At 47.0% G+C, this 25,228-nt stretch overlaps 1 protein-coding gene across 1 annotated transcript in view; it reads left to right on the top strand.

Annotated features, from left to right (window-relative positions):
* Positions 1-25,228, top strand: part of LOC144762288 (uncharacterized) — a 373,848-nt gene that overhangs the window by 172,647 nt on the left and 175,973 nt on the right. The window contains exon 4 of the mRNA XM_078647428.1: positions 23,639-24,610. Coding sequence (XP_078503554.1) covers positions 23,639-24,610 — 972 coding nt within the window. The remainder of the gene's footprint in view (positions 1-23,638; positions 24,611-25,228) is intronic.

Below are 25,228 nucleotides of genomic sequence, written 5' to 3' on the forward strand. Positions count from 1 at the left end.
AGTTTTGTTCAGGACATTCGCTTCTCTTCTGGGGATGTGCTCATCTGCAATAAACCTGGTTCAGAATTAGACCTCTGCAAGAAGAACTGCACCTGCAATGGCAACAAGCTGTAAGATCATTTGACGACTCCATCAAGGTGACATCGCGCATGATTCATTCTCTCAATTGGTGGTCTCTGAAAGCAAACTTGTCTTTGGGCCTCACGTTCTTGACAATTCCCCCAGAATTCGTTCTAACAACGGACGCATCCATGGAGGGCTGGGGAGGCCATCTTCAAGACCTACAGATTCAAGGAAGATGGTCCAAACATTACCAGCAAAAAACACATCAACAGTTTGGAATCGCGGGCCATTTTTCTCTCTCTGCAGGCATTCCTTCCGAGGATTGCAGGCTCCTCAGTGCTGGTCCGTACCGACAATACGACCAGCATGCATTACATCAACGGGGGGAACGAGGTCACTGTCCCTAGCGCAAGAGGCTCAGGAGCTGTGGGAATGGGTTACAGAACACAGTATAACCCTAAGAGCAGAGCATGTGAAGGGACTTCAAAACACTTTGGCCGACACCCTCAGCAGATCTCTCTCAGGATGTCACGAGTGGGAACTGGAGCAGGAGCAGGTGGAAAAGGACTTTCGCGTTTTGGGGCAAGCCGACTCTAGATTTGTTTGCAACGAGAGAGAACAGCAAATGCCTTTACTACGCCAGCAGATTCGTTCAACGGGGATCAAGAGGGAATGCCCTGTGCATGCGATGGTCAGGGATTTATGCTTACGCTTTTCCCCCAATATCATTGGTACCGAAAGTGCTTTAAAAGTTGAAGAGCGAACATAGCAGTCTCATCCTGATTGCACCTCGCTGGCCGAGACAATATTGGTTCCAAGAGCTACTCCTATTATAACAGGAACACCCTGTTCGTCTACTTCCAACACTAAACTCAATGTTGACAAGGGAAAAAGGTCAGATACTACACCCAGATCCACAGTCGCTTCACTTACACACCTGGCTTCTGACTTCCTAGAATTTAAAGATCTAAAGATATCTCAGGATTGTCGGGAAATTCTATCTAAATACCGTGCTCAGAGTACAGTCAAGACTTATCGCTTAAAGTGGATACGATTTTCTCATTGGTGTGAGGCAAATGATGTTCATCCACTCCAAGCACCAGCGGAGGATATTCTTCCTTATTTGCTATCTCCGGCTAAAGCGGGGCTTGTATTCTCCCTTATCAAGGTTCACCTTGCTGCAATTTCCAGATTTCGAAAGACCTCTAACAAACCATCACTTTGCTCTTCATCGCTGATCAAACAATTTTTAAAAGGACTTTTTCGAGTTTTTCCTCCGATTCGGCCACCACCTCCGGAGTGGGAATTAAACACAGTTTTATCTCAGCTAATGAAAAGACCATTTGAGCCGATTCACAAGGCCGAGCTCAAATTTTTTACCTGAAAAGTGGCAATTTTATTAGCTCTTATTTTAGCCCGAAGGGTTGGTGAAATTCAAGCCTTAACTATTTCGGAACCCTTTTTGCTTTTCTCTAAAGATTACGTGACTTTACAAACAAATCCCAAATTCATCCCTAAAGTACCGTCTCCATTCCATCTAAATCAGCCTGTAAAGCTTAAAACCTTCTATCCGGATCCGACTACACCGACTGAGAGGGCTTTACACTCTCTTGACGTCAAACGTTGCCTAAAATTTTACGTCCAGAAGACTAAGGATATTAGGCTATCCAGTCAACTATTGGTCGCCTATGGTCAAGCCACACTGAGACAGGCTGTAACGAAGGCAACTATAGCCAGATGGATTGCTTCTGTTATTCCATTTTGCCATGATAAAGCCAACAAACCTTTACAAAGGAAGGTCAAAGCGCATTCCACCAGGACTAAGGCGGCTTCTACGGCATTATTTGCTGGTGTTACATTGGAAAACATCTGTCGTGCTGCGACATGGAAGAATGTCCACAGGTTCACGAAGCACTACTGCCTACAGTCTGCGTCGCAGGACGATACAGCGGTGGGACAAGCTGTTCTCCAACATAATCTTCATTAAGGTTAGAATTATAATGTCTGATGTTGCATTTATTTATGTTCAAATATAAATATGTTGCTATTATGTTAAGTTATTAATTGATGGACATTATTACACTATGTTAATGTACTACGAGTATTTCATTTCAATATGGATTTCGATATTTTGGTAATATTCTAACTGTCCCGGATGTGTGGTGGAGTATATACACTGTCTCCCACCATCCGCAAACAACACTGTGGGGCTTACTGCTAGCTATTCTGATTCAGGCATGTGAATCTATGAAAGATACCCCAATACTGGATAAGTATAACAAGTTACTTACCTGTAACTACAGTTATCCAGTATTGGTATCTTTCATAGATTCACATGCACCCACCCTCCTCCCCGGCAGGACAGTTCTGTATTCTACTTCTCAATTGTGCTAAGAAAATCTGAGGAGAACTGCCTCTGCTGAGAAGGTTCTAGAGGGTGCTGGCAGCTGATTGGTGGAACTATTTTTTGTTTTTCATATAACGAGGTAGATAGGCTACTATGTTTTGGGCCTTCTGGGCCTCTTGTCTTTTTAGCCTACTACAGTTCATACTAAGGCACTGCTTTTGTATATATATTTTTACTGTGGGACTCCCGCCTCGGCGAGGAGGAATGATTCAGGCATGTGAATCTATGAAAGATACCAATACTGGATAACTGTAGTTACAGGTAAGTAACTTGTTTTCTTCTGGCCCACCCTCCTACACTACACCAACTTAGCCATCACGTTATGATAAATATGCCATACAACAATAAGAAGGGCGGTAGGAATATTTGGGCTGTAAGGACAATGTGCGAGAAAGGGGACACTTTCACTTGCTCACTTGTTAAAATGGAAAGGGACAATTACCTTTTTAATAAGTCTTTTCCGGTAATGTTTCATGTTGCCATCAGTTGTCACTTGTGGTGTAATTTACCATACCGAGATCAATGTCCTCTTTTGTGTGATGCCAGGAATTTTTAATATTCAGTACTTGGGTGATGCTATCTTTCGTTTCTTTTAAGAGTTCTTGAAACCTTGAGGCCTATCTTAAGCAGGCCCCTCCAGGGGGCTCTTTATTTCTAAATCGCTATTCCTTTTTATTTTTGGTTAGCCCTTGCCCCTTCCAGGTCTCTGTGTTGCAGTCCACCGCCCTTCTTAGGTCTGTATTTTTTCTCTTTTTCTTTTTCAAATCTTCCCTCTGTTGCTCGCCACCCTGCTCACCATCACTCACTTGCTTCCTCTCGTCTACTCCTCTGTTGTAATTCTTTTTATTAATCTACATATTGCATCGCATTGCTGCATGGAGAGTGTTAAAAAGCTGTATTAACTTTTAGAGGGCTCAGCAGCTGCAATTTGCTATTTTCTGGAAACCTGTTTTTCTGAAGCTGTTTTAGGTCTCGCCTCAGACTGCACATATGCGGTTGTTTCAAGACATTTTGTTACCTTACAGTGGGCATAAAGCCTGCCTGTTATTTGCTATTGGTTGGTTTCATTGTCACATTTGTTTGTTTGGTTCAATTGTTTTTGTTTGTCCTTTTTGTTTAGGCACACACTGTTTATCTGCTGCCCCCCCCCCCCTTTTCTGCACTCCCTGCCAGTGTGCTTTACCCCACCCTCGTGTGCTTCTCCCACCCCGCATTGCTATTTCACCCATGTGCTTCTCGTCTATCTTCTTATTGTGCTCTTGTTTTTTGGCTCCTCCACCCTTCCTCTCGATCATAGTTTGTATCCCTCTCTATGTTGCTGCTATGTGCCCTTCTTGCTCCCCACCACTTCTCTTCCCTCTTTAGAAAAAAATGTGCATTTAGCACTTCCACATGCGAAAGTGAACAGAAAATAAAGACTATTGATGCCTAATGTTAATGTCTGTTGCTTGTGGGTGGACATGCTGTGGGTCTGTGCATGTCCAAGTCTGTCATGGGTACGACCGGTAGCTGCACAAGCACCGGGGCTGGGCATGTCACTAGTTATTGGCTTGAGACGTAAAGGAAAGTGGCAGGACTGGACATGTGCTAGTATTGGACATAAATGTTGCTGGACTAGACATGGATGGAAAAGAGCAGGATCCATAGGCTTTGGTGCCTACATATTCTCAGCATTAAACGTCTATGCTGTAATGTGACCAAGATTGTCAGGAAGGTCTGAACAGGTGCTTTCGCCATGAAGATCTTCTTGAATCTGTGACTGCCCTCGAAACAAGCCCAGATCCCTGCTCAGTTTAAAGAGATACAGCGAGTTAATTTATTGGATTTAGTGCTACACTTCACCAACACCAGTAGGTCTGGGTCATTGCTGCAGGATACCCATTTATATTACATTTTCTTTTTTTTTAATCTTTTATGCTTGTTGCTGAATTATGTCATATCAAAATGTGGTGACATGTGATTCCGGTCTTTTATTTGCAGAATTTGCAATTTGGACTGGTATGTTTAAGTAACAACGTCCCACTGTGACAATGAAAAGGTGTCTGTTAAAATATTTGATACATATTAAATATTTAATTGTATCCCACCAGCACTTTCACGCTGTTTCTTAAGGCTGTCCGTGCATAACTTTGGAAATAGTTCTTGACATTGGGACTGTATCAGTAAAGGCCAGTTAGGTGTCACTGCATCAATCAATCAGTACTTGTCGAGTGTGGCTACTCACCCGTAAGAGTCTCAAGGCGCTGGGGAGAGGTGGGGGGTGAGGGGGGTTGTAGGTCTGACTGGATGTGGTTTCTTTTCAAAAAGCCAGGTATTGAGATTCTTCCTAAATTGTGTCAGGGGCAGGTAGAGCCTGAGGTGGAGAGGCATGGCGTTCCAGGATTTGGCGGTGTGGTAGAAAAAATATCTTCCTCCGGTCATGGTCTTGTAGATCTGAGGGACGGTGGCATGGGCCAGTTAGGCAGAGTGGAGGTGTCTGGTGGGTATGTGGAATGATAGGCGGTGGTTCAGGTATGCTGGTCCAGTGTCGTGGAGGGCTTTGTAGGCATGTGAGAGGAGCTTGAAGGTGACACTTTTGTTGACTGGGAGCCAGTGGAGTTCTTGTTGGTGTTCGGAGATGTGGCTGTGATGGGTGATGTTGAGGACCAGTCTGGCTGCGGTATTCTTCACATTCTGAAGTTTTCTGAGGAGTTTCGGAGCAGCGTCTGCATAGTGTGTTGCCGTAGTCGAGTCTGCTGCTGATGAGTGAGTGGATGACCGTCTTCCTGGCCTCATTGGGGATCTATCTAAAGGTATTCCGAAGCAGGCAAAGAATGTGGAAGCATCATGAGGGGACTGCATTGATCGGCTGGTTCATGGTGAGCCCTTTTTCTCGGCCTGCTTGACAAATCGCCTGAACTTTCCATGCACAAAAAGGCCTAACATGATACTTTTTTGGGAAGGTTTTGTCAAGATTCGTCAACCGACACCAAAGTTATAGGCAAGTCAAAAAATGCTTCTCCTATGCAAACATGCATATGCAAACATACTAATGCAGACATGCTAACTACAGCTACCTACTGACGATCGTCATTATTTGCAACGTGTTTGGAAGAAGCCAGTTTGTATGATTCTCCCACAGATGCACGGTCTTCCCAGGTCCAGCTCTTTATCTTGGTAATGTGAATCTTTTGTCAAAGTCTTGGTCAGTTTTGTATCTAATTCCTGTAAAAAAAGCGTTGGTCCCTGCAGGATTTCTACTTGGACCTCCATTTTTACGGATGGATAGTTTAGGGCTTCTACTGTGGTTTTCAGTAGTGTTATCATTGAATCTAGTATGTTGCTAATACGCTGGTTTCCTTCCAGGAAGGCCCTGCTTTCTTCCAGTACTCGGAATTCCAAACAGTCGCCCCTAAGGAGATTCCAGTTTGGGAATCTTGGGTCATTGCTTATTTTCAATTCATTCTTTGGTCCATTACTTTTTGAAAGGGTATTTTAAGGGATTTCTCTGCTACTCAAATCGTGTGCAGATGTGCCCGGTTTAAAATCTATGGCTCCACTAATCCAATTGAGTGGTCAAGAATCACCTGTGTATGGCAGCCTGCCTTTTTGCCCAACATTAATACAGGAGACTTTTTATTGGTGGTTCACTCAGTTGTCTTGTTTGACTTGTTTTTCAGTAGTAACATGAACTTGTGCCATATTTGTCATTATTGGTTTGATGGTGCCTTCTGCTTGCAAATCAAGAAGTTTTTTTTCCAATTATTTTTATTGGTTACTCAATGCAACACATCTAACAATAAAATTTATCACAATGTAGCTTGCACTGAAAAATAGGATGATTTGTGTAAACATTACCCAATAACCCCAGTCCCCTAGGTGCTCATGCATGTGGCATGTGTTGCAGCACTCTTCCGTCCTGCGCATATGTGATACTGAGTTCATTATCCCCATGTCTGTAGTTTCAATGCCTCAATAGGGTATAATGCACCTTCGAAAATCATTGATCAAACAAAGATCCCAAACAATTCAAGCAGCCGTGGATTTCTGCTCAATGATTCTTATCCTCAAGCAATCTATGGCGTGGTCAAATTTTTGAGCAAATCCTACAAAATGCTAAGAGCCTCTCCTCACCAGCAACTTCTCTTGGGACATAAGCTGCTTAATACTACATTATTGACCATAAACCTCTCTACTTTAAGAATCAGTGCATGCAAATTAACATCCCCTCGGCTGCACCTTCGATTAAGCATAAATGCATGATGCACTTACCCAGTCTATTTCTTGTGATCGACCCACTAGTAATTAAACACGCACTCGCACCAAAGTGCACATTAGTACCCTTATGACACTAACCATCATATCTAACCGAAACAAATATTATTTACACACAATACGACACGTCTAATATATACACAGTATAGTATAGTATAGTCTTAGATCTGCCACCCGCCTGCGGGTGCCATCTTATCCCTTCCAATTATAGCTCGCCCGGTTCATGAATTTGTTTTCCCTCATTTTAATGAGCATTCTTTTTACGTACCAACTATGTATCAAAAACCTAATAACCCTCACGATGGTACTTTTTACTTGGTGGGCCCTAAATGTGCAGAAACCATGGACACTTAAACCTAACCTTGCCAGACCTACTTTTGGCCCACTGTGCATCCCTTTTCGAACAGCTCCGGTCTCTTTGCACACCGTTTTAAGTTTCCTGGTGAAAAACAGAGCCCATTATGCAGTCATGGTTCAGAACCCACCACAAGTATTTTTTTAGGCCTTGTAACGCCTTCCCAAGCACTCACCCTGCATGCCTTCTAAACCCCAACGAGTGAGCCTCGCCCACTGACTGAAAAGAGATGACAAACCATGTCAGGAACCAGCCACCATCACCTTACATTAATATTTCAAAGAAGACTTTGGCAATATCTTGTTATCCTGTGGAACGAATTCCTTTTTTAATAATGATGCACTGACATTTTAAAACACACTGCAACTGGTGCTGTGGCAGTGTCTGAAATTGTTCAGTTATGCCGTTTTACATGTGTTATTTGTTTTTAATGACATTTTAAAATCGTACTGAAATGTGTGCTATGACAGTGTCTGACACCACATCAAGCTGTCTTGTTTTATATGTTTTATCTGTTTGCTATGGCTTTAATTAGCCATGCAGTTATAAATAAACTAAACTAAAAGCTAAACTAAGCCCTGGTGTTTACACTTTTCACAGTAATCCCTTATCCAGGTCATTTGGTCGGCCCTTGGTTCCTTTTCATGCTGTATTTCATCAATGTGTTACAGCAAGCAGATGATGGACGGAATGCTGACAATGAAAACCTTCTCCCCCAGTCAAAAGGTTAAATCCATTGTTCTTTTGCCCACTACGCCACCCCAGTTTGGACCCAGCCATATGCAAATCAGTCTGGACCCTGTGCCCCATTGGAACAGTCCAGACCTAACCGCCAGGCCAGGTGCTCCCTGGACCGGAAACAAGCATCCTGGGACCGGTTTTAGGGTATGTCACCGTTCCTTAGCCAGGCTAGCTTCAATCCAGTGGCACAGTGAGCAAGGGACCCACGTCTGGGCATACCTATCCCACTTGGGGCGAAAAGGGTTAAAGCAAGCAAATGATGGACGGAATGCTGACAATGCAAACGTTCTCCCCCAGTCAAAAGATCTGGGTCAAATCCATCACTGGGTATGCCGAGACGTGGGTCAGTGCTCTCCATCATCCCCTTTTGTATCGCTCAGTGCTCTCCATGCCACTGGAGTCAAGCTATCCTGGCTGATGAGGGCTGAAAGCCTGAAACCGGTCCTAGGATGCTTGTTTCCAGTCCAGGGAGGACCTGGGCTGGCAGTAAGGGCTGGACTGTTCCCATTGGGCACAGGGTCAAGACTGATTTGCATATGGCTGGGTCCAAACTGGAATGGCATGGTGAGCAAAAAAATGATGGATTTATGCCCAGATCTCTGTACTGGTGTGAATGTATCACATTGTTCTGCATTCTGTCCATCAATTGTTCTTTTTGCATATTTCATCAATGTGCCTACCCCATCGTTTCGCTGGTCTAATGGCATCTGCCTCCATGCTGAAGTCTTCCGGTCTTTCATCCCATCACACACGTTTCATCCTAACCTTTTCAGCCACTGCCCACTCAGACACATCCCACAGCCGCTCTGCATATCTATGTGGGTGGGTGTTCATCCATTTAATGACGATGCACCTTTTTGCCAGCACCAGCCCTAGTATCAGAAATATGAGGCTAAGTATTTTGTGGTGTTTCAGTATCTCTCTTTATCAAAACACATAGAAAGGGATAATGCGGGCTATGACACAGCAGAAAATATTCTGCTGTGGCGGCGCTGGACGTCTGAACTCCTACACATCAATGCTCATACCAGGAGCCAAGCAATTTTGGCTGAGATGAGCATCTGTGGACTTGCTGATGAGTTAAGATGGGCATGAGGAGCTGCTTCTGTGGCCTATCCTAGCATTGTTGACAGACTTGTGGATCTAAGGGAACGCTGGCATACTGGTCGTGAGATTGAGGAGGAGTGCTCCAAGCTATTGAGCTCATAATAGAGATTAAAATCCAAAAGATTTTTCACTGAATGTTGTTGGGGTGAATGCCTGCGATGGAAGTGGGAAAAAAGAAATGTTGAGCTCTACTGATGATCATGCTGTTGTAACTAAATGTAGAAGTCTTGTACTTGCAAAGTGAAGCCTGTGCCACAACAAAGTGCGGCATGACCTGGGCATTTAAAAGATCTTGCTGCTCCTGTGAGGAACCAAGTATTTTTTCACATCCGTTTGGTGGCTCTTGCTGCGGTATTTCAGAGCAGATATCCAAGGTTTCTCCAGTATTAGGGTGTCTTTCATAGATTCACATGCTTGAATATTTCCCGTCGTCAGAGTGGGAGTCCCACGGTAAATAAAATAGCAATAACATACTAATAATATGTATATGCAACACATAACAGATGAAATACATATTAGAAAACAGGCAGTAAATGCCTAGACAGAATTCGTCATAGGAATACATGAACAGAGAAAAAACACTTGTAGCCTATTCCTGTCATTATGTTGGTCCAAACTGTAGCCAATCAGGTGCCAGCGGCCCTCCAGAACCTTCTCCTCAGAGCTCAGCACCTCAGATTTTCTACCGCACGTCGTGTGAAGGGAGTCTCCCTGAGCTCTGCTCAGTTTTCTTCAATTTTCTTCATTTTTCTTCACTTTTTCCTTCATAATATCACAGTTTTGTAATGTCTTCTTACATGAAGTTTACCTTCAGACCCTGCGTCACTTGTGGGAAGCTGAGTCCTTTGCCTGTGAACCCTCATGAAGAGTATAAGGACCAGCACTTTGCCTGTCTCTGACATGGTAGGTGGAGATGGGGTTGTTCTTGTGCTTAGACTATACCCCCCTTCTGATGTGGGAGGATTTTATTTTTTTTGTTTGTCCTGCATTAAGGTTTTAAGTGATGCTTCTCCTCTACTTCACCAGCTGAAGTAACATCACAATTAAGGGGTATCTGGCCTTCTTTGAGTCTGTGCCTCCCACATTTACGCCCACGAGATTTACTCTCAGGCGTCTAGACTCACTCTGCGCACTTTTCTACGTGAACATGTGCCAGCTTGTTGACGATACGGTCGATGTACTCTCTGACGACAATATTTGCCGTCACTGGTGCTCTGCAACGACAATGCCTCCAGGCATTCGTCGAGGACAGTGCCCTCTTGTCGACTGAAGGCTCGTCGACCACTGTGAGATTTCGTCGATGGAAAATTTCTTTGACGGTGGCCTCGTCGACGGTGGCCTCGTCGACGGTGGCCTCGTCGACGGTGGCCTCGTCGACGGTAGGCTCGTCGACGGTGGGCTCCGTAGACGGTGGGCTCCGTAGACGGTGGGCTCCGTAGACGGTGGGCTCCGTAGACGGTGGGCTCCGTAGACGGTGGGCTCCGTAGACGGTGGCCTCTGTAGACGGTGGGCTCCGTGGACGGTGGGCTCCGTGGACGGTGGGCTCCGTGGACGGTGGGCTCCGTGGACGGTGGGCTCCGTGGACGGTGAGCTCCGTGGACGGTGGGCTCCGTGGACGGTGAGCTCCGTGGACGGTGCGCTCCGTGGACGGTGCGCTCCGTAGACAGTGAGCTTCGTAGCTCCGTGGACGGTGCGCTCCGTAGACAGTGTGCTCCGTAGACAGTGAGCTCCGTAGCTCCGTAGACAGTGAGCTCCGTAGCTCCGTAGACAGTGAGCTCCGTAAACGGAAAGCTTCGTCAACATTCAGCTTCGACGCCAGTTGACTTCGTTGACGGATGACCCTGTCAACTGTTGTATTCATCGGCGGTTGAGCCCGGTGACAGTTGGTTTCACACACTGTTGACTTTTATGCACAGTGCTTTTGTAGACAATTTATTTCGTCAACGGCAGCTTTCCGCTACATCCACGTGGGGGCGTGAAGGCTTTTACTTCCGCCATTATTCTTCTTGGACAGCACATAGCCGTAAGAGCATGTTTTTTCTTCAGATCAGAATTATGTATTTCTGACAACAAGGCTGCCACGCCCTGTACCAGGGCGAGAATACGTCTTCTCTTGCAACTGGAGTTCTATTGCATTCACCTTCAGTGTATATTGGAGGTTTTTTCCCCTCCTTATGAAGAGAGCGGCGAATCGTTCTCCCCTTTCCCCTTGTCCTGGGGAAACCACAGAAACAAGTTCGTTCAGTCCCTATCATAGACTTTATTTAGAAAGAAGGTGTTAAACTCATGCGGAGGCCAAACTCTGTGCCGGCGTTTTTTCCACGCCTCGACAAGAAATGTGAAGCTCCCCACTATTCACCTGTTTTTCTAGTCCCTCAGCCTACCCTGACTCAGTCATTACTCAGGCGGCACAGCGATTATCTTGCAAGCCAGTTGGGCAGGTATGCCGCCAGATGTGCTCTTGACATGTTGGCGCTAGTAGAACTTATTCCAGAATCCTCCAAGCCTCACGCTTTTAAGATCTTGCAGGAGGGGGAAAGAGAGAGAGAAGCGCATCAGAAATAATACACTGTGCAGCGGACATTGCGTGTACAGGTTTTCGACAGCTCGCAATAGGAGCAGTCTGGCAAAGACATTTTTGCTTCAATGCTACGTCTTTCGCAAGGAGGTTCATACTTCCATACTTCACTTGCCTTTTGATTGAGGATCCCTTCTGGCCAGCATGTTGATGAAACACTGCAGACCATCTTAAAGAACACAGATACTGCCCGCACCCTCTGGATATAGAATTGCAGCCTTCTCGTGGTGCCGAGGACGTAGATCCACGTCCTTTTTTCAAGGGAGTACCATCCAGTATTGGCTCCTACAATCAGAACCAACTGCGTTACTCAAATCAAACGCAGTCACATGGGCAAAGTACCAACAGGTCCTACATAGAAAATCATCGTACAGCCGAGGCAACTCTTCTAAGAAACAATGGACTACCTTGAACCCACCTTTATTTCCTCCAAAACAGTCGGAGGTCTAATATCTCCCTTTTATTCCAATTGGTCAAAGGTGACAGAGGACCGTTGGGGTTTTTACACGTCATGCCCAAGGGCACACTAGAATTTGTCAAATTTCCCTCTTTCTACACCTCCAAAGGGACCTCCACCTTCTCATCTACGGGAGTCGTTTGCACAAGTGTCTATATGGATACAAACAGGGACCGTCAGAGTGGTTCCGAATATCCAACAGCGTTAGGGTTTACTCTCAGTTCCTCATCAACAAGCAAATCAGGAAAGTAGCACATGATTTTAGATCTTTGCGCAAACTTTACAAATGTTGTACCTCAAGAGAGTCCTAAAGTTCTTATGCCAGAACGACTTTATAACTACTCTCAACCTCCAGGATGTCTATTTTCATGTGCCAATCCTTCCTAAACACAGGAAGTGGCTACGCTTTACAATAGGTACAACACATTTTCAATTAAAGTCCTACCTTTTGGACTTAGGTCCGCTTCACGTGTCTTTATCAGCAAGGCATACAAATTATCATTACTGAGACAACTGTATAATAAGGGCTCGCTCTTATTTACAGGCAGTCCAGCACACCCAGACTTGTCAGTCACTGTTTTTAAACCTGGTTTTCAATAAATCATGACAAGTCCCAACTAGTACTAGCTCCGATATGAAAGTTTCTAGGAGCATCAATCAATACAAACCTAGCAAAGGTGTTTGTCTCACACGAACGATGGGCCTGCAGCTCCCACTTGGTGGTTTCTTCTACGTACGAAAAAGTCTGTTTCAGTAGATCCTCAGTCATTCCTGGCCTCAGCCTCCACCTGCATCCCGTTGGTTCCCAACTACAGATTGCACATGAGATAATTGCTAGAGGAGCTAGACAAGCAGTGGTTGCAGGTTTCCAGTTCAATCGAAGATCTCATTCAAATCACTCCTCGGATGCAAGAGGCCGTTGTTTGGTGGGTCCAAGAAAGAAATTTGTAGAAGGGGTGTGCGTTTCCTTCAAGAAGTGCCAAATTACACAATCACCACAGACGCATCCCTCGAGGGTTGGGGAGCATATCTTCAAGGGCTGAAGGTCAGTGAGAGATGGAACCCTCAACAAAAGGCTTGGCACATCAATCTGCTAGAGCTAGGTGCCATCTTCTTAGCCCTCAAATCCTCTTGTGCAATCATTCAAGGGGCCACAGTATTGGTTCGCACAGACAATACTTCAAGTATGCATTACTTAAACAAACAGGGAAGAACGAGGTTGGTTCTTCTATCTCAGGAAGCCCAAGAGTTTTGGGCTTGGGCGATATGACACAGGATCATTCTCTTGGCTGTTCATGTGCCGTGAGTTGCAAATGTGCTGGCGGACACCCTTTGGCATGTCCACGGTGTCCAACCATGAATAGGAACTGCATCAGCCAACAGCGGATCGAATGTTCCAACAGTGGGGTCATCCCGATCTGGACCTCTTTGCGACAGAAAAGAACAGCAAATGCCTGTTTTCTTTGCAAGCTGGCATCCCCACGGGGACTCGCAGGGGAAGGCATTTTTGATAAACTGGTCTCAAATATATGCTTACGCTTTTCCTCCGATACCGTTAGTTCCGAGAGTTCTCCGGAAGATGAAGAAAGAGCTGTCGCTTGATTCTCTTCGCCCCCAGGTGGCCTCGCCAACACTGGTTCACCAAACTTCTTCTCCTCTCAGAGTACGATCAAATACAGTTTCGACCAATACCGAATCGCCTCTCCTTTCAGAATGGTCAAATTTGCCATCCGGATCCGGCTTCTCTAAAATTAGCAGCTTGGTGTCTGAGCACCTTGAATTAGCTCATCGGGCAATCTCGGTGGATTGTAAGGAGGTACTGGCTTTACGCGAGAGCACCTACTAAAATAAAGACGTACAGACTGTAATGGAAAAGAATCTGCATTTGGTGTTAATCTGCTGGGGTTCACCCATTTCATGCAACCTCCGGACCAGATATATTACCTTTTTTCTTGCACTTGGCAAGATCAGGCTTATCTCCTGCAATGTCGAAGGTCTTTTTGGCAGCCATTTCAAGGTAACGTCAGGATGGGTCCATCTCTCTTTATTCTTCAAGAATACAACAGTTCTTTAACGGACTATTCAGAATGTTTCCTCCTGTACGTCGTCCGCCTCCATCATGGCATTTTTTTATGTAGTATTAGCGCAGCTCATGCGCCACCCATTTGAGTAAATTTTAGGGTGTATTTCAAATTCTTGGCATAGAGCGTTTCTCTTTTGCTAGCATTAACTTCATCTAGAAGAGTCTGTGATGTTCAGGCTTTCAACATCAATTCACCTTTCTTATAATTCACGTCCAATTCTGTGGTGCTACCTACAAACCCAAGGTTTATGCCTAAGGTGCCTTCGGATTTTCATCTGAATGAACCAGTCATCTTAAAGACGTTTTTTCCTAATCCGCAATCCACTGCGGGGAGGGCATTACATACCCTTGACATCAGAAGATGTTTAAAATTCTATTTGCAAAGGACCTCTGTCATTCTCATATCCGATCAACTGTTTATTGCCTATGGAAAGATACGGCAAGGACAAGCAGTGTCTAAACAAACCATGGTTAGATGGATTTCTGCAGCTGCTGACTTTTGCCATCTTCATAGCTTATGGACGTTTCCACAACAGGCGTCCAGTTCCCGAACCTACAATTGCTCGTTGGGTTTCCTCGGACATCGTTTTCTGCCATCAACAGGCAGGCTAGCCTCTACAGTCTTCAGTGAGGGCCCATTTTACCAGGGCGATGTCGTCTTCAACTGCCCTCTTTGCCGGTGTGCTGCTGCATCAGATCTGCACAGCAGCCACATGGTCAAGCAGGCACACGTGTACGAAACACTACTGCCTGGGTGCCATCAACGAAGCAGACACTGCAGTGGGACAGGCTGTGCTTCGCACTCTTTTTCAATAAGGTGAGCCTCTGTCTTCCCTCCTCCATTATGGGAAGTTTTCTTCGGATATTACTGCTTTCTATTCCATATTCAAGCATGTGAATCTTTGAAAGACACCCTAATACTGGAGAAGAACAATTGTTACTTCCCTGTAAACAGGTGGTTCTCCAGTATTGGTGTCTTTCATAGATTCACATGCGGCCCACCCTTCCTCCCCTCAGAGGCTCTCTTCTCCTCATAGACTCTGTGGCTCATAGACTCTGTGGTCACTCTTGTGCTACGAAGATCTGAGGTGCTGAGCTCTGAGGAGAAGATTCTGGAGGGCTGCTGGCGCCTGATTGGCTACAGTTTGGACCAACATAATGACGGGAATAGGCTACAAGTGTTTTTTCTCTGTTCATGTATTCCTATGAGGAATTCTGTCTAGGCATTTACTGCCTGTTTTCTAATATGTATTTCATCTGTTATGTGTTACATATACATATTATTAGTATGTTATTGCTATTTTATTTACCGTGGGACTCACACTCCGACGACGGGGAATATTCAAGCATGTGAATCTATGAAAGACACCAATACTGGAGAACCACCTGTTTACAGGTAAGTAACAATTGTTCTTATCAGGGCTTTACAAATTGCAAATGAAGATCCTTGTTTGTGAGCCTCTAATTGGACTCTACTTAGAAACCCATGGGTGGCTAAGACTGGCACGTAAACTAATCAAACAATCCCCGCCAGGAGGGAAGGGAAGAGGTTATTGGGGCTGGGAAGAAATAAACTATTGTACTCTAAAATGTTAGAAATGCCAATAAAAATTTATTGAAACCTAAAAAGTGCAAGAGGCTAGCCTTCCCACTGATTGAGCACTACATCAGCTCCTAACCCCATCCGAATGCCAAGGGTACAGGTAGATGTTAGGGATTGGATGTTACATACTGAATCTGAACTATCTTGTGAGGAACTCAGAAGCAGGAGACTTACTGGTGCGATACCCATAATGCCAAAGTTACACTGCACCCAAAAGAACACATCTGCATCTCTGCTAATCCTGATTTTGGAGAAAAACAAGCAGAGTTTCTAGCCCACTCAGTGTAAATGTAATGCTTTCAAAATCTTTGATCATCCTTAGCATTTTTTCCTGGCGGTCTCTTCCTGTGGTAATGGGCTCCATGCCAGACACTTGTGATTCAATGGAAATGGAGCAGTTGGACTTGCAGTTGTATGTCTCCTCCCTCAGATCCGAGTGCAGGCTGTAAATCAGTAGTGCAGACTTCCTTTTTTTCATGCTGCCAGTGTATTGGCGTTAGGTGGTGTAATCCTGCTTCCGTTCTTGCTGCACAATGGCTGCTAATCTTTTGGTAATGCACAGACCAGGCCAAATGCAGCTGTAATGTGATCGCATTCAGCAGGTTTTTGGATGCTTGCCATTAGCGACGCTCGGCATGAGGTATGGATTACCTTTTCACTTTGCCTACTTTACTTGCGTGCAACCAGTGTTTTACTGTCACCGATGCCCCTTCTATTCGGCAACAATATATGTCTTTCCAACACGTCGTGTTCAGTCCCGGATTTTAATCAGTTGATGGGTCCCTTAGAGACTCATGACCAGGCTTGTTCTTGGGATAGCCGTATGGCCTGTGCGGCAGCACTTGGAGAATTGGCTGAATGGGATGTCTGTGCGGCTGCGCAGAGCGTCCTGCATCGGAGTTTTATTGAATATCGCGCCCAGTTATGCTTTTGGAGGTATCTGATTACCAGGAGCACGTTCGTTCCTTCGACTTACTAAATTGGATTGCACCCATTTTTTCTACCAACGATAGGGATGATCTTTTGGAGGGAATTGCATTTCTCGGTTCACACATCTTGATGGATTCACCACCTCCTTCATAACTTTATTATCCCGTAGACCACTCTCTTTCAATAAGCCCTAATAACAATATTGGTTGTTTTTTTAAAAAATATTTTAATTTTGATTTTTTTTTTTCAATTTTTTTTTTCTAACACTTTGAACTCTGCTTGACTTTTGAACTCTGTTTTGGTCCCTTTTCTATGTCTTATGACCTTATCAAAGGGAGGGTGTTATATGGCCCCTAGGGACATTGTCGACATTGCTAAATTAGAATGAGCTTTGCAACCATGATGCTGCTTTTGCGCACGTTACTACATGATTTTGTTTTTGCAAGACTATGTTTGTGCCTTTCACATGAGAACAGGTTGCTGAACACGATGTGTAAGGTCGATAAACAATGCCCCTTGTTGTTCTGTTCTGGTTAGTCCCTAGCACCTAGACATAACATGCTAAACACAGCTGCAATGCTGAAGACTCGTGCTTTTTTTTTATTACGGAAAGGCATGTTGTTTTAACACACTTGGAGAAAGCCTTTCCATGGAGAAGAGCTCCGCTGCTCCTATGATGTAAACCTTACATCCAGGCTTTAAGGTATGGGGTCTGCTGTCAAAGTCCAGAGATCTTCCTTTATATAAATACACTTCTTCCAGTCAAGGGGAGGCTGGTTAGGTCTTATTGTCCTTTTTTCCACTGCCTTTATATAATGACTTCCCTCTTTGTACTCTATGGAATTGTAACAATGCCAACTGTTTTGAGTTTATGCATTTTGCTGCTGGTAATGGCTCGTATACTGTATTGTAGAGCACAATAGTTAAAATGAACACTTTTAAATATTTCAGTAACTGCCAATTCTTATTGTGGACAAATACGAGTGAGTGATGAAAAGAGTATTCTTGCTCCCGCGATTCCTGGAGAGTCGGGAGTGTTGTGTTCTGGGTTGTGTAATTATTTGTAGCTTCGTGATATTTGGAGGAGAACAAATGAGACACTATAGCTAGTCTATTTTGGATACTAATGTTGTAGGTTGGTACACCCCTATACACTGATGTCTTGTTTTCCTGTGCATAGTTTTGTGTAGGTGCAGAATCCCTGCAACACCAAAAAATAGCTTATTTTGTGAAACTTCAGCCACCAGTGCCGGTGCTGCTCCTGCCATACCTAATTTTGTTCCTGATGACCCTAATGTACCTCTTGGGAACTGGGCACCAGACCCTCATTTAGCTTCAGGTTCCAGACCAGCTTCCCTTTGCTTTGGGCTTTTCAGAGATGGGTTAAACTTCTATAGATCACCAGTGCATTGATATTGGGTCACCCGAAATCTTGAGGATTACACGCTAGAAGGTCCATGTAGAGATTGAACAGGTCTGAAAGAAACACGTTACTTAGATTCCTTACCTTAGAATAACCCCCAGGCATCAGACTCGCTCCGGAAAATTTTGCGTAGCAGTACCCTTGCGCGTCGGTAGGCGTCTTCTGCGGCTCCGAGTCCGTCGTTGGCGGTGGGATATAACGTCGGAGTACTTAGACGCCGCCCTCGCGCGCTAACGTCAGTTCTTCTTTTTTCTGCACCAGCAAGCGCAGGTCCGTAGAAAGCAGTACCTTAGTCACTTTTTGACTAAACTTTTTTTGATAATTTTTGATCTCTTCTCGAGTCTTCATGACTCTCGGTGCCGGAAGGGATGCCCAGGTTCAAGCCCTGTACCGGCTCATGTCGGTTACCGATCCCCACCGCCGGTGCCTGTATTGTCTTGGGGCCGACCACGACGACCGGTCGTGCCCCGACTGCCGGGCCTTGATGTCGAAGGCTAGACTGGAGCGGTACCGTAAGCGCCTCAAGCTCCGGCAGTCGGCCCCGCGCCGCTCAAGGTCCCGGTCCAGGAGGGGGTCGAGGGACCGGTCGTGGGGCCACAGTCATCGCTGCTCGACGAGTCGACACCATTCGTCGGGCTCCAAGTCCTCGGGTAAGAGGCACAAGAAGTCGAAGAGACCGCATCGCTCTTCCGACTCCCCCAATGCTCGCACGACGCGGCCGGGGCTTCTGGCGACACCGCCTCCGCGTCTCCCCCGAGCCGCAGGCGCCGTGACCAGCTCCATACCGCCGGTCCCTGGGCTGAACGCGACTCCAGAGGAGATCGAGGCCTTCCTCATGGCCATGAGTTCCCTCTCTCCTCCGTCGGGTCCCGCGGTGCCTCCGGGCCCCGCGGCCCCGACTGGGAGTCCAGGCGAGCCGGGTGCTTCGGCGACTTCGGTCCTGACGCCGCAGGCTCCCGCTGGATCCGGTTCTGGATCCGTGTCGCCGCTGGTCGACCTCACGACCCCGCCGGCGTCGACCCCCCAGGGAGTCACCCCCGGCGCTGTCCCCGCACAGCGCCAACCCTGATCCCTCCCTCGGTCCGGATCCGGCGTCGACCGACGCTGCATTAGACGCCGGCTGAAGAGCATTTCTTCTTTGATCCGGCTCAATCCTTTGACCCTAACTTTCAGGAGATGGAGGACGAGGGGGATTGGGAGGGGTCTGAGGACCCTCTGACACATGAGTGTCAGTCCTTTCAGGACTGGACAGAGGAGCTAGGGGAGGCCAGTGGTCTTGATACCTCCCCTGACACTGGCTTTGTCTTCCCTCCTACCGTGGCTACAGAGGAGGGGGCTGCTTATAGTGTGATGCTGACGCGGGCAGCCAAGGCCTTGGCGCTTACGCTCCCCGTCGCTACTGTGAGGTCTAACATCATCACTGAGGTCCTTAAACCGCAGACTGGCTGTCCGGAGCTTCTCCTGCATTTAATGAGGCTCTCATGGATGTCCTGTTGGGCACCTGGTGCAGGCCCGCTACAGGCCCCCCTGTAGATAGGAACGTCGCCAGGCGCCACCGCCCAGCTCCGGGCGACGCTAGCTTCCTGTCCACCCACCCCACCCCCTAGAGCCTGGTAATCCAGGCTTCTACTTCCCAATCCGCATTCCCGACTGCACCCCCAGATCGGGAATCCAAAAGGTATGAACAGTTTGGTAGGAAACCGTTCTCATCCCGTATACCCACTCTCTGTGGTATACGGTTGCGGCCGTGCTGCCAGAGTGCCCGGAGGAGGCCGGGGCAAAGCTTGCTCAAGCCCTCGCGGAGGATCGAGATGCAGCTCGGTATTCCATACGATGTGGTCTGGATACCACAGACTCGCTGGGCAGGGCGATGTCAACGACGGTGGCGGTTCGCCGTCACGCCTGGTTGAGGTCCGCCAACTTCTCGGCCGATGTCCAGAACACCCTCATGGACATCCCGTTTGATGGCAGCCACCTCTTTGGTGGCAAGGCAGATCATGCGCTTGAATGCTTCAAGGACTCCAGGGCTACGGCCAAGTCCTTGGGCCTCTCGGACCAGCGTCAGCAGCAGTCTGCCTTTCGCTCCTTTCGTGGCCAAGGAAGGGGCGCCATTTCACGTCCTGCCAGCTACGGGCCGCAGTCTAACATCCAGCGCGGCGGCGAACGTGGTAACCGCCGTGGCGGTGCCAGGGGACAATGGTGCGGCCAGTCCCCATCCACCCCCGCAGCATCCGCCTCAAAGCCCTCCTAGTCCGAGCTTTCAGGCCCATTTAACGCCAGTGGGGGGCAGGGTCTGCCATCACCTCCTTCACTGGCGCACCATCACTTCGGACAGGTAGGTGCTGCAAATTGTCCAAAGGGTTACTCCCTCCCCTTCGAGGAGACCCCTCCAGCCATGCCACCGCAGTACCACCACATGTCAGGGGATCACTTGCAACTTCTGCAAAAGTAAGTGTCGGCCCTCTTTTACAAGGGGGCCATCGAGCACGTTCCTGGGCCAGAAGTAGGGTGTGGTTGCTATTCCCACTACTTTCTGTTTCCCAAGAAGGGCAAAGGAGGCCTACGCCCCATCTTGGACCTACGGAACGTCAACGGCTTCCTCCGTAAGGAGAAGTTCAGGATGCTGACTCTGGCTCAGGTCTTTGCTGCCCTGGACCACGGAGACCGGATGGTAGTGCTGGACTTGCAGGACGCGTATTTCCACATCCCCGTCCTGCCGGCCCACCGGCGTTACCTGCGGTTCATGGTAGGCCACGAGCACTTCCAGTTAACCGTGCTCCCCTTTGGCCTTACCAGCGCCCCACGGGTGTTCACGAAAGTGATGGCGGAGTCCCGGCTCCACATCAACCTTCTGGAGCTGCAGGCGATCCGGCTTGCACTGAAGGCATTCCTTCCCTCTGTCCGGGGAAGTGTAGTGCAGGTGTTTACGACAACACCAACGCCATGTGGTACGCCAACAAACAGGGCGGGGTGGGGTCGTAGACCCTATGCCAGGAGGCTTTGCGCCCATGGCAGTGGCTGGAACATCAGGGCGTGACCCTGGTGGTTCAACACCTGGCAGGTTCCCTGAACGCCAGGGCGGACGAACTCAGCCGTCGGTACATGATGGATCACGAATGGCGTCTGAACTCTGACGTGGCGAAAGGCCTCTTTCAGCAATGGGGAGAGCCTTGGTTAGATCTATTCGCCACAGAAGAGAACGCGCAATGTCATCAGTTCTGCGCGTTGGAATTTCCAAGGCGGCACTCGCTCGGACACGCTTTTCATCGCGAGTGGAGTTGCGGTCTTTTGTACGCCTTTCCGCCTATACCACTTATGTCCAGAGTGCTGAAGATCAGGCGCGACCAGGCCCAAGTCATCCTTGTGGCTCCGGACTGGGCACGAAGTTTCTGGTATCCCGAGCTACTCAGCATGTCAGTCGATTCCCCGATTCGTCTGCCTCTTCAGGAGGACCTTCTGTCGCAGCAGCAGGGGACGGTTCTCCACCCGAACCTGTCCAGTCTCCACCTCCAGGCGTGGAGATTGAGCTGCGACAGTTGAGGCCATTTGACTTGCCTCCTGAAGTCTGCGATGTAATTCTGGCAGCCAGGTGTCCCTCCACAAAATCGGTATACGCCTGCAGGTGGAACAAATCTCTGGCATGGTGCACAGCAAAGGCTGTGGATCCACTCTCTGCCCCCCATTCTGAGGTTCTCCTCTTCCTTCTTTCTCTTGCCCAGCAGGGATCTCCTCTGGGCACTATTAAGGGCTACCTCTCTGCCATTTCCGCCTTCTTAAGGCTTCCTGATTAGCCTTCTCTTTTCAATTCCCCAGTTGTAAATAGATTCTTGAAGGGCATCACTCACATGTTTCCTCCTGTTCCTTTCGTGATTCCTCAGTGGGACTTGAACTTGGTTCTGACTTTTTTGATGTGCGCTCCTTTCGAGCCACTTCACAATTGCCCTCTTTGTCTTCTGACTCTGAAGACTGCATACCTGGTTGCCATCACCTCTGCCAGGAGAGTGAGTGAGCTCCAGGCTCTTTCTTCGAAACCTCCTTTCCTTTCTGTCCATCCGGATAAGGTTGTTTTAAGAACACGTCCCTCTTTCCTGCCCAAGGTAGTCACAGCCTTCCACATCTGGCAGTCCATCACCTTGCCCACCTTCTTTCCGCATCCCTCGAAAGAAAAAAGAGAGGCTCCACTGTCTGGAACCAAAACGCGCGCTCTCATTCTATCTGGACCGCACATGCCAGTTCCGGGTGGATGACCAACTCTTTGTTGGTTACGTGGGTGCTAAGAAGGGACGGGCGGTGCACAAACGGACCATCTCTCGGTGGGTCGTCTTGTGCATCAAGGTTTGCTACTCCTTGGCGAAGAAGGAGCCTCCTGTTGGGCTGAGGGCTCATTCCACTCGGGCCACAGCGGCTACTACTGCCCTGGGTCTGGGAGCCCCCTTGTAGGACATCTGTCAGGCAGCCACGTGGGCTCGCTGCACACGTTTGCTAGACACTACTGCCTGGACAGCCAAGTCCGGAGAGATGGCTTCTTTGGCCGCTCCGTTCTCCAGGACTTTCTGGTGTGATCTTGGTTCGCAGACCCACCACCGGGGTTGGTATTGTTGGGGTATCTATTCTAAGGTAAGGAATCTAACTAACGTGTTTCTTTCAGATGAACAATTTACTTACCTTCGGTGACTATATATCTGTAAGAAACATTGGTTAGTTAGATTCCTTACCGCCCCACCCATCCTCCCTGTTCTGCGAACCGATATCTAGGGTAAAGGTAATCCCTTTCAGGGCCCTAGTTTCATGGCACCAGTGTCGGTTTTTATCATAGGTCTGCGTTTCTGGCGCGTAAAAGCTATGTATAAGAACTGACGTCAGCATGCGAGGGCGGCGTCTTAGTACTCCTGACGTCATCCTGGCGCCGCCGACGACGACGCGGAGCCGCAGACGACGCCTACCGACGCGCAAGGGTACTGCGACGCCAAATTTTCCGGATCCAGTCTGACGCCTGGGGGTTATTCTAAGGTAAGGAATCTAACTAATGTTTCTTACAGATATATCGTTACCGAAGGTAAGTAACTTGTTTGTTAGGTGAACGTTTGGAGCCTCTGGGATCCCCTGGAAGTATCTTGGCCCAGTGTTCAGAGAGCGCTCCCGATTTTGCCTAATTGGACAGAATGAAGTGAACTTCCCATTCATCGACTTATAGACAGCTAGCTGGTTAGCGAGAGAGGAATGGGACAGTCACTCTTGCTTTGATCTGCAAGTGTCTAACATTCCTCAAGTGTAATTTTGTTTTAGAAAATATAAAAAAAGACTTGTGCTGCCCTCAAGGACTGTACCTTCCACTAAATAATATTGTACAAACATCGGGATTACCATTTGTGCAAAAATGAAAAAAGCGAGTAATTCAGAGGGCTCAGACTCTTAAATGTTAAATCTTCCTAATTTGTCAATGAAATGTTATTAGTGACCAGTCAGCACAAAATAAAGCATACCAGGCATAATAATTACATTACCTCCTTAAAAAACATATGCATAGTTGGACCATTGTTTCAAATTTTAGGCACTGTATTATGATTTTTCATTTGTTGGTTTGGAAGTGTTTGCTAAATTTAAGCATACTCAACAAAACTTATTTTTCTAATACAGCTTGAAGGATCATCCACAGATGCTTCTCAACCGACAAGCCCTGACCCAACCCCCCTGAGTTCCAGCAATGCATTCTCTTCTATAGTTGAAAGGTTGCTGAAGAAGATCAACAAGGATTCCCCATCTGAGACTGGGAGCATAGCCTTGGGGGAAAGGCTCCAAGACCGAAACACGCTTTCTGAGTTGGTGCAGACCCATCATGTTGCTAGTCAGGATAGTGATGGTTTCTCACAAGTTTTGGACATGATGACTGATTTTACTAATGCTCAGGAGAAAAGGCTGAGAAGTTTCCCTGACGTTGAAGATGAAGACAAATTTCTTTATGGTGATGAAGAAGAGAAGGCTCCAGAGTCTGAGCCACAAACTCGATCCTGTGTCGAGCAGCACCTTGTAGACCCGGGGTTTGAAGGGGCAAAACGTCCATTCATTCCTACTGAAAGCTTACAGCAGACAAATCACTCTGACTGTGAGGTTGATGGTATCCAGGATCTGCAGAAATCTATTGGAGCTGACATTAAAGTAGGTGAAACTAGTGAGGTCGCCGATCGAGCTAAAGAGCTACTTTCATGCAGTTCTGCTAGCGAATCGCAAAAAGAAAAATCCTGGGATTTGCAGTATATGAATGATGCCTGGCCTGTAGAAACCAGCCCCCGTCATTCTGCCTCTCCATCTCTCTCTCCCAGGGTGTCAGGTGCAGGGTCAAAATACATGAAGCGTAAAGAGTTGGGATGTGGAGATTGTTCTCCAGTTTTGGGGGCAGGCATGTCTGCTCTTGAATCGGAAAAGCCCTCTACACCAGTTCATGTGTCACCTAATACTTTAGCCCCACCTGCTGCACCTCAGTTACATATTTTAGGAGTCACACAGTCTCCCTCACCTTCATTAAGCTCTCATTCTTCTAGTATTTCTATGCAGATACCAAAGACTGCTGCAGAAAAGCTGGCTGAGAAGAGAAAGAAGAAATTTAGTGAGGTGAGATTCCCATGTTTCAGTATTTCAAAGTTTGTTGCTTAACTGTGCTTCAACATCTTAGCCGGAGAGTACGTTTTTATAAGTTCCTGTATTGTTTTTGTGCTTGTCTTTTAAGAAATTGTCAGAACATTACGTTAGCGGGGATTACGAGCTGTGTGAGAGATATTTGGATAATTCAATTATATGTTTGACAATGTTTTTTTATTTAAAAAAAAAGCCTTTTATATGGCGCACTCAGACAAAATAAAGAGTTTGAGGGCGCTTTATTTTGAACAATAATAGTAATCAGGGCTTCATCGACATTGTATTAGGATTAACAATGAGTATGTACTCTAGTAAACAGAGAGCCTTATTGATAGTCCTAAATAGACTTATACCTTTCACAACGTTCTGGTACTTGACATTGTTTGCTCTTGAATGCTCACAGTACTGCTTGAAAGTGTAGTTCTTTTTCATACCTTTGGGGCAGTTTCATTTCTACTATTAATGAACCTTGCATCAGAACATGGAATACTAAGGTTCAAACTGCCTTCCAGACCATTGTTTTGGTACTAAAATAGCATTTGTATAGGGCCTGGCTCCTCATAGCCATTTCCTTTTCCATTAATTGCCAGTTGA

This window comes from Lissotriton helveticus, chromosome 6, assembly GCF_964261635.1.
Source record: "Lissotriton helveticus chromosome 6, aLisHel1.1, whole genome shotgun sequence".
Lineage (NCBI taxonomy): Eukaryota > Metazoa > Chordata > Amphibia > Caudata > Salamandridae > Lissotriton > Lissotriton helveticus.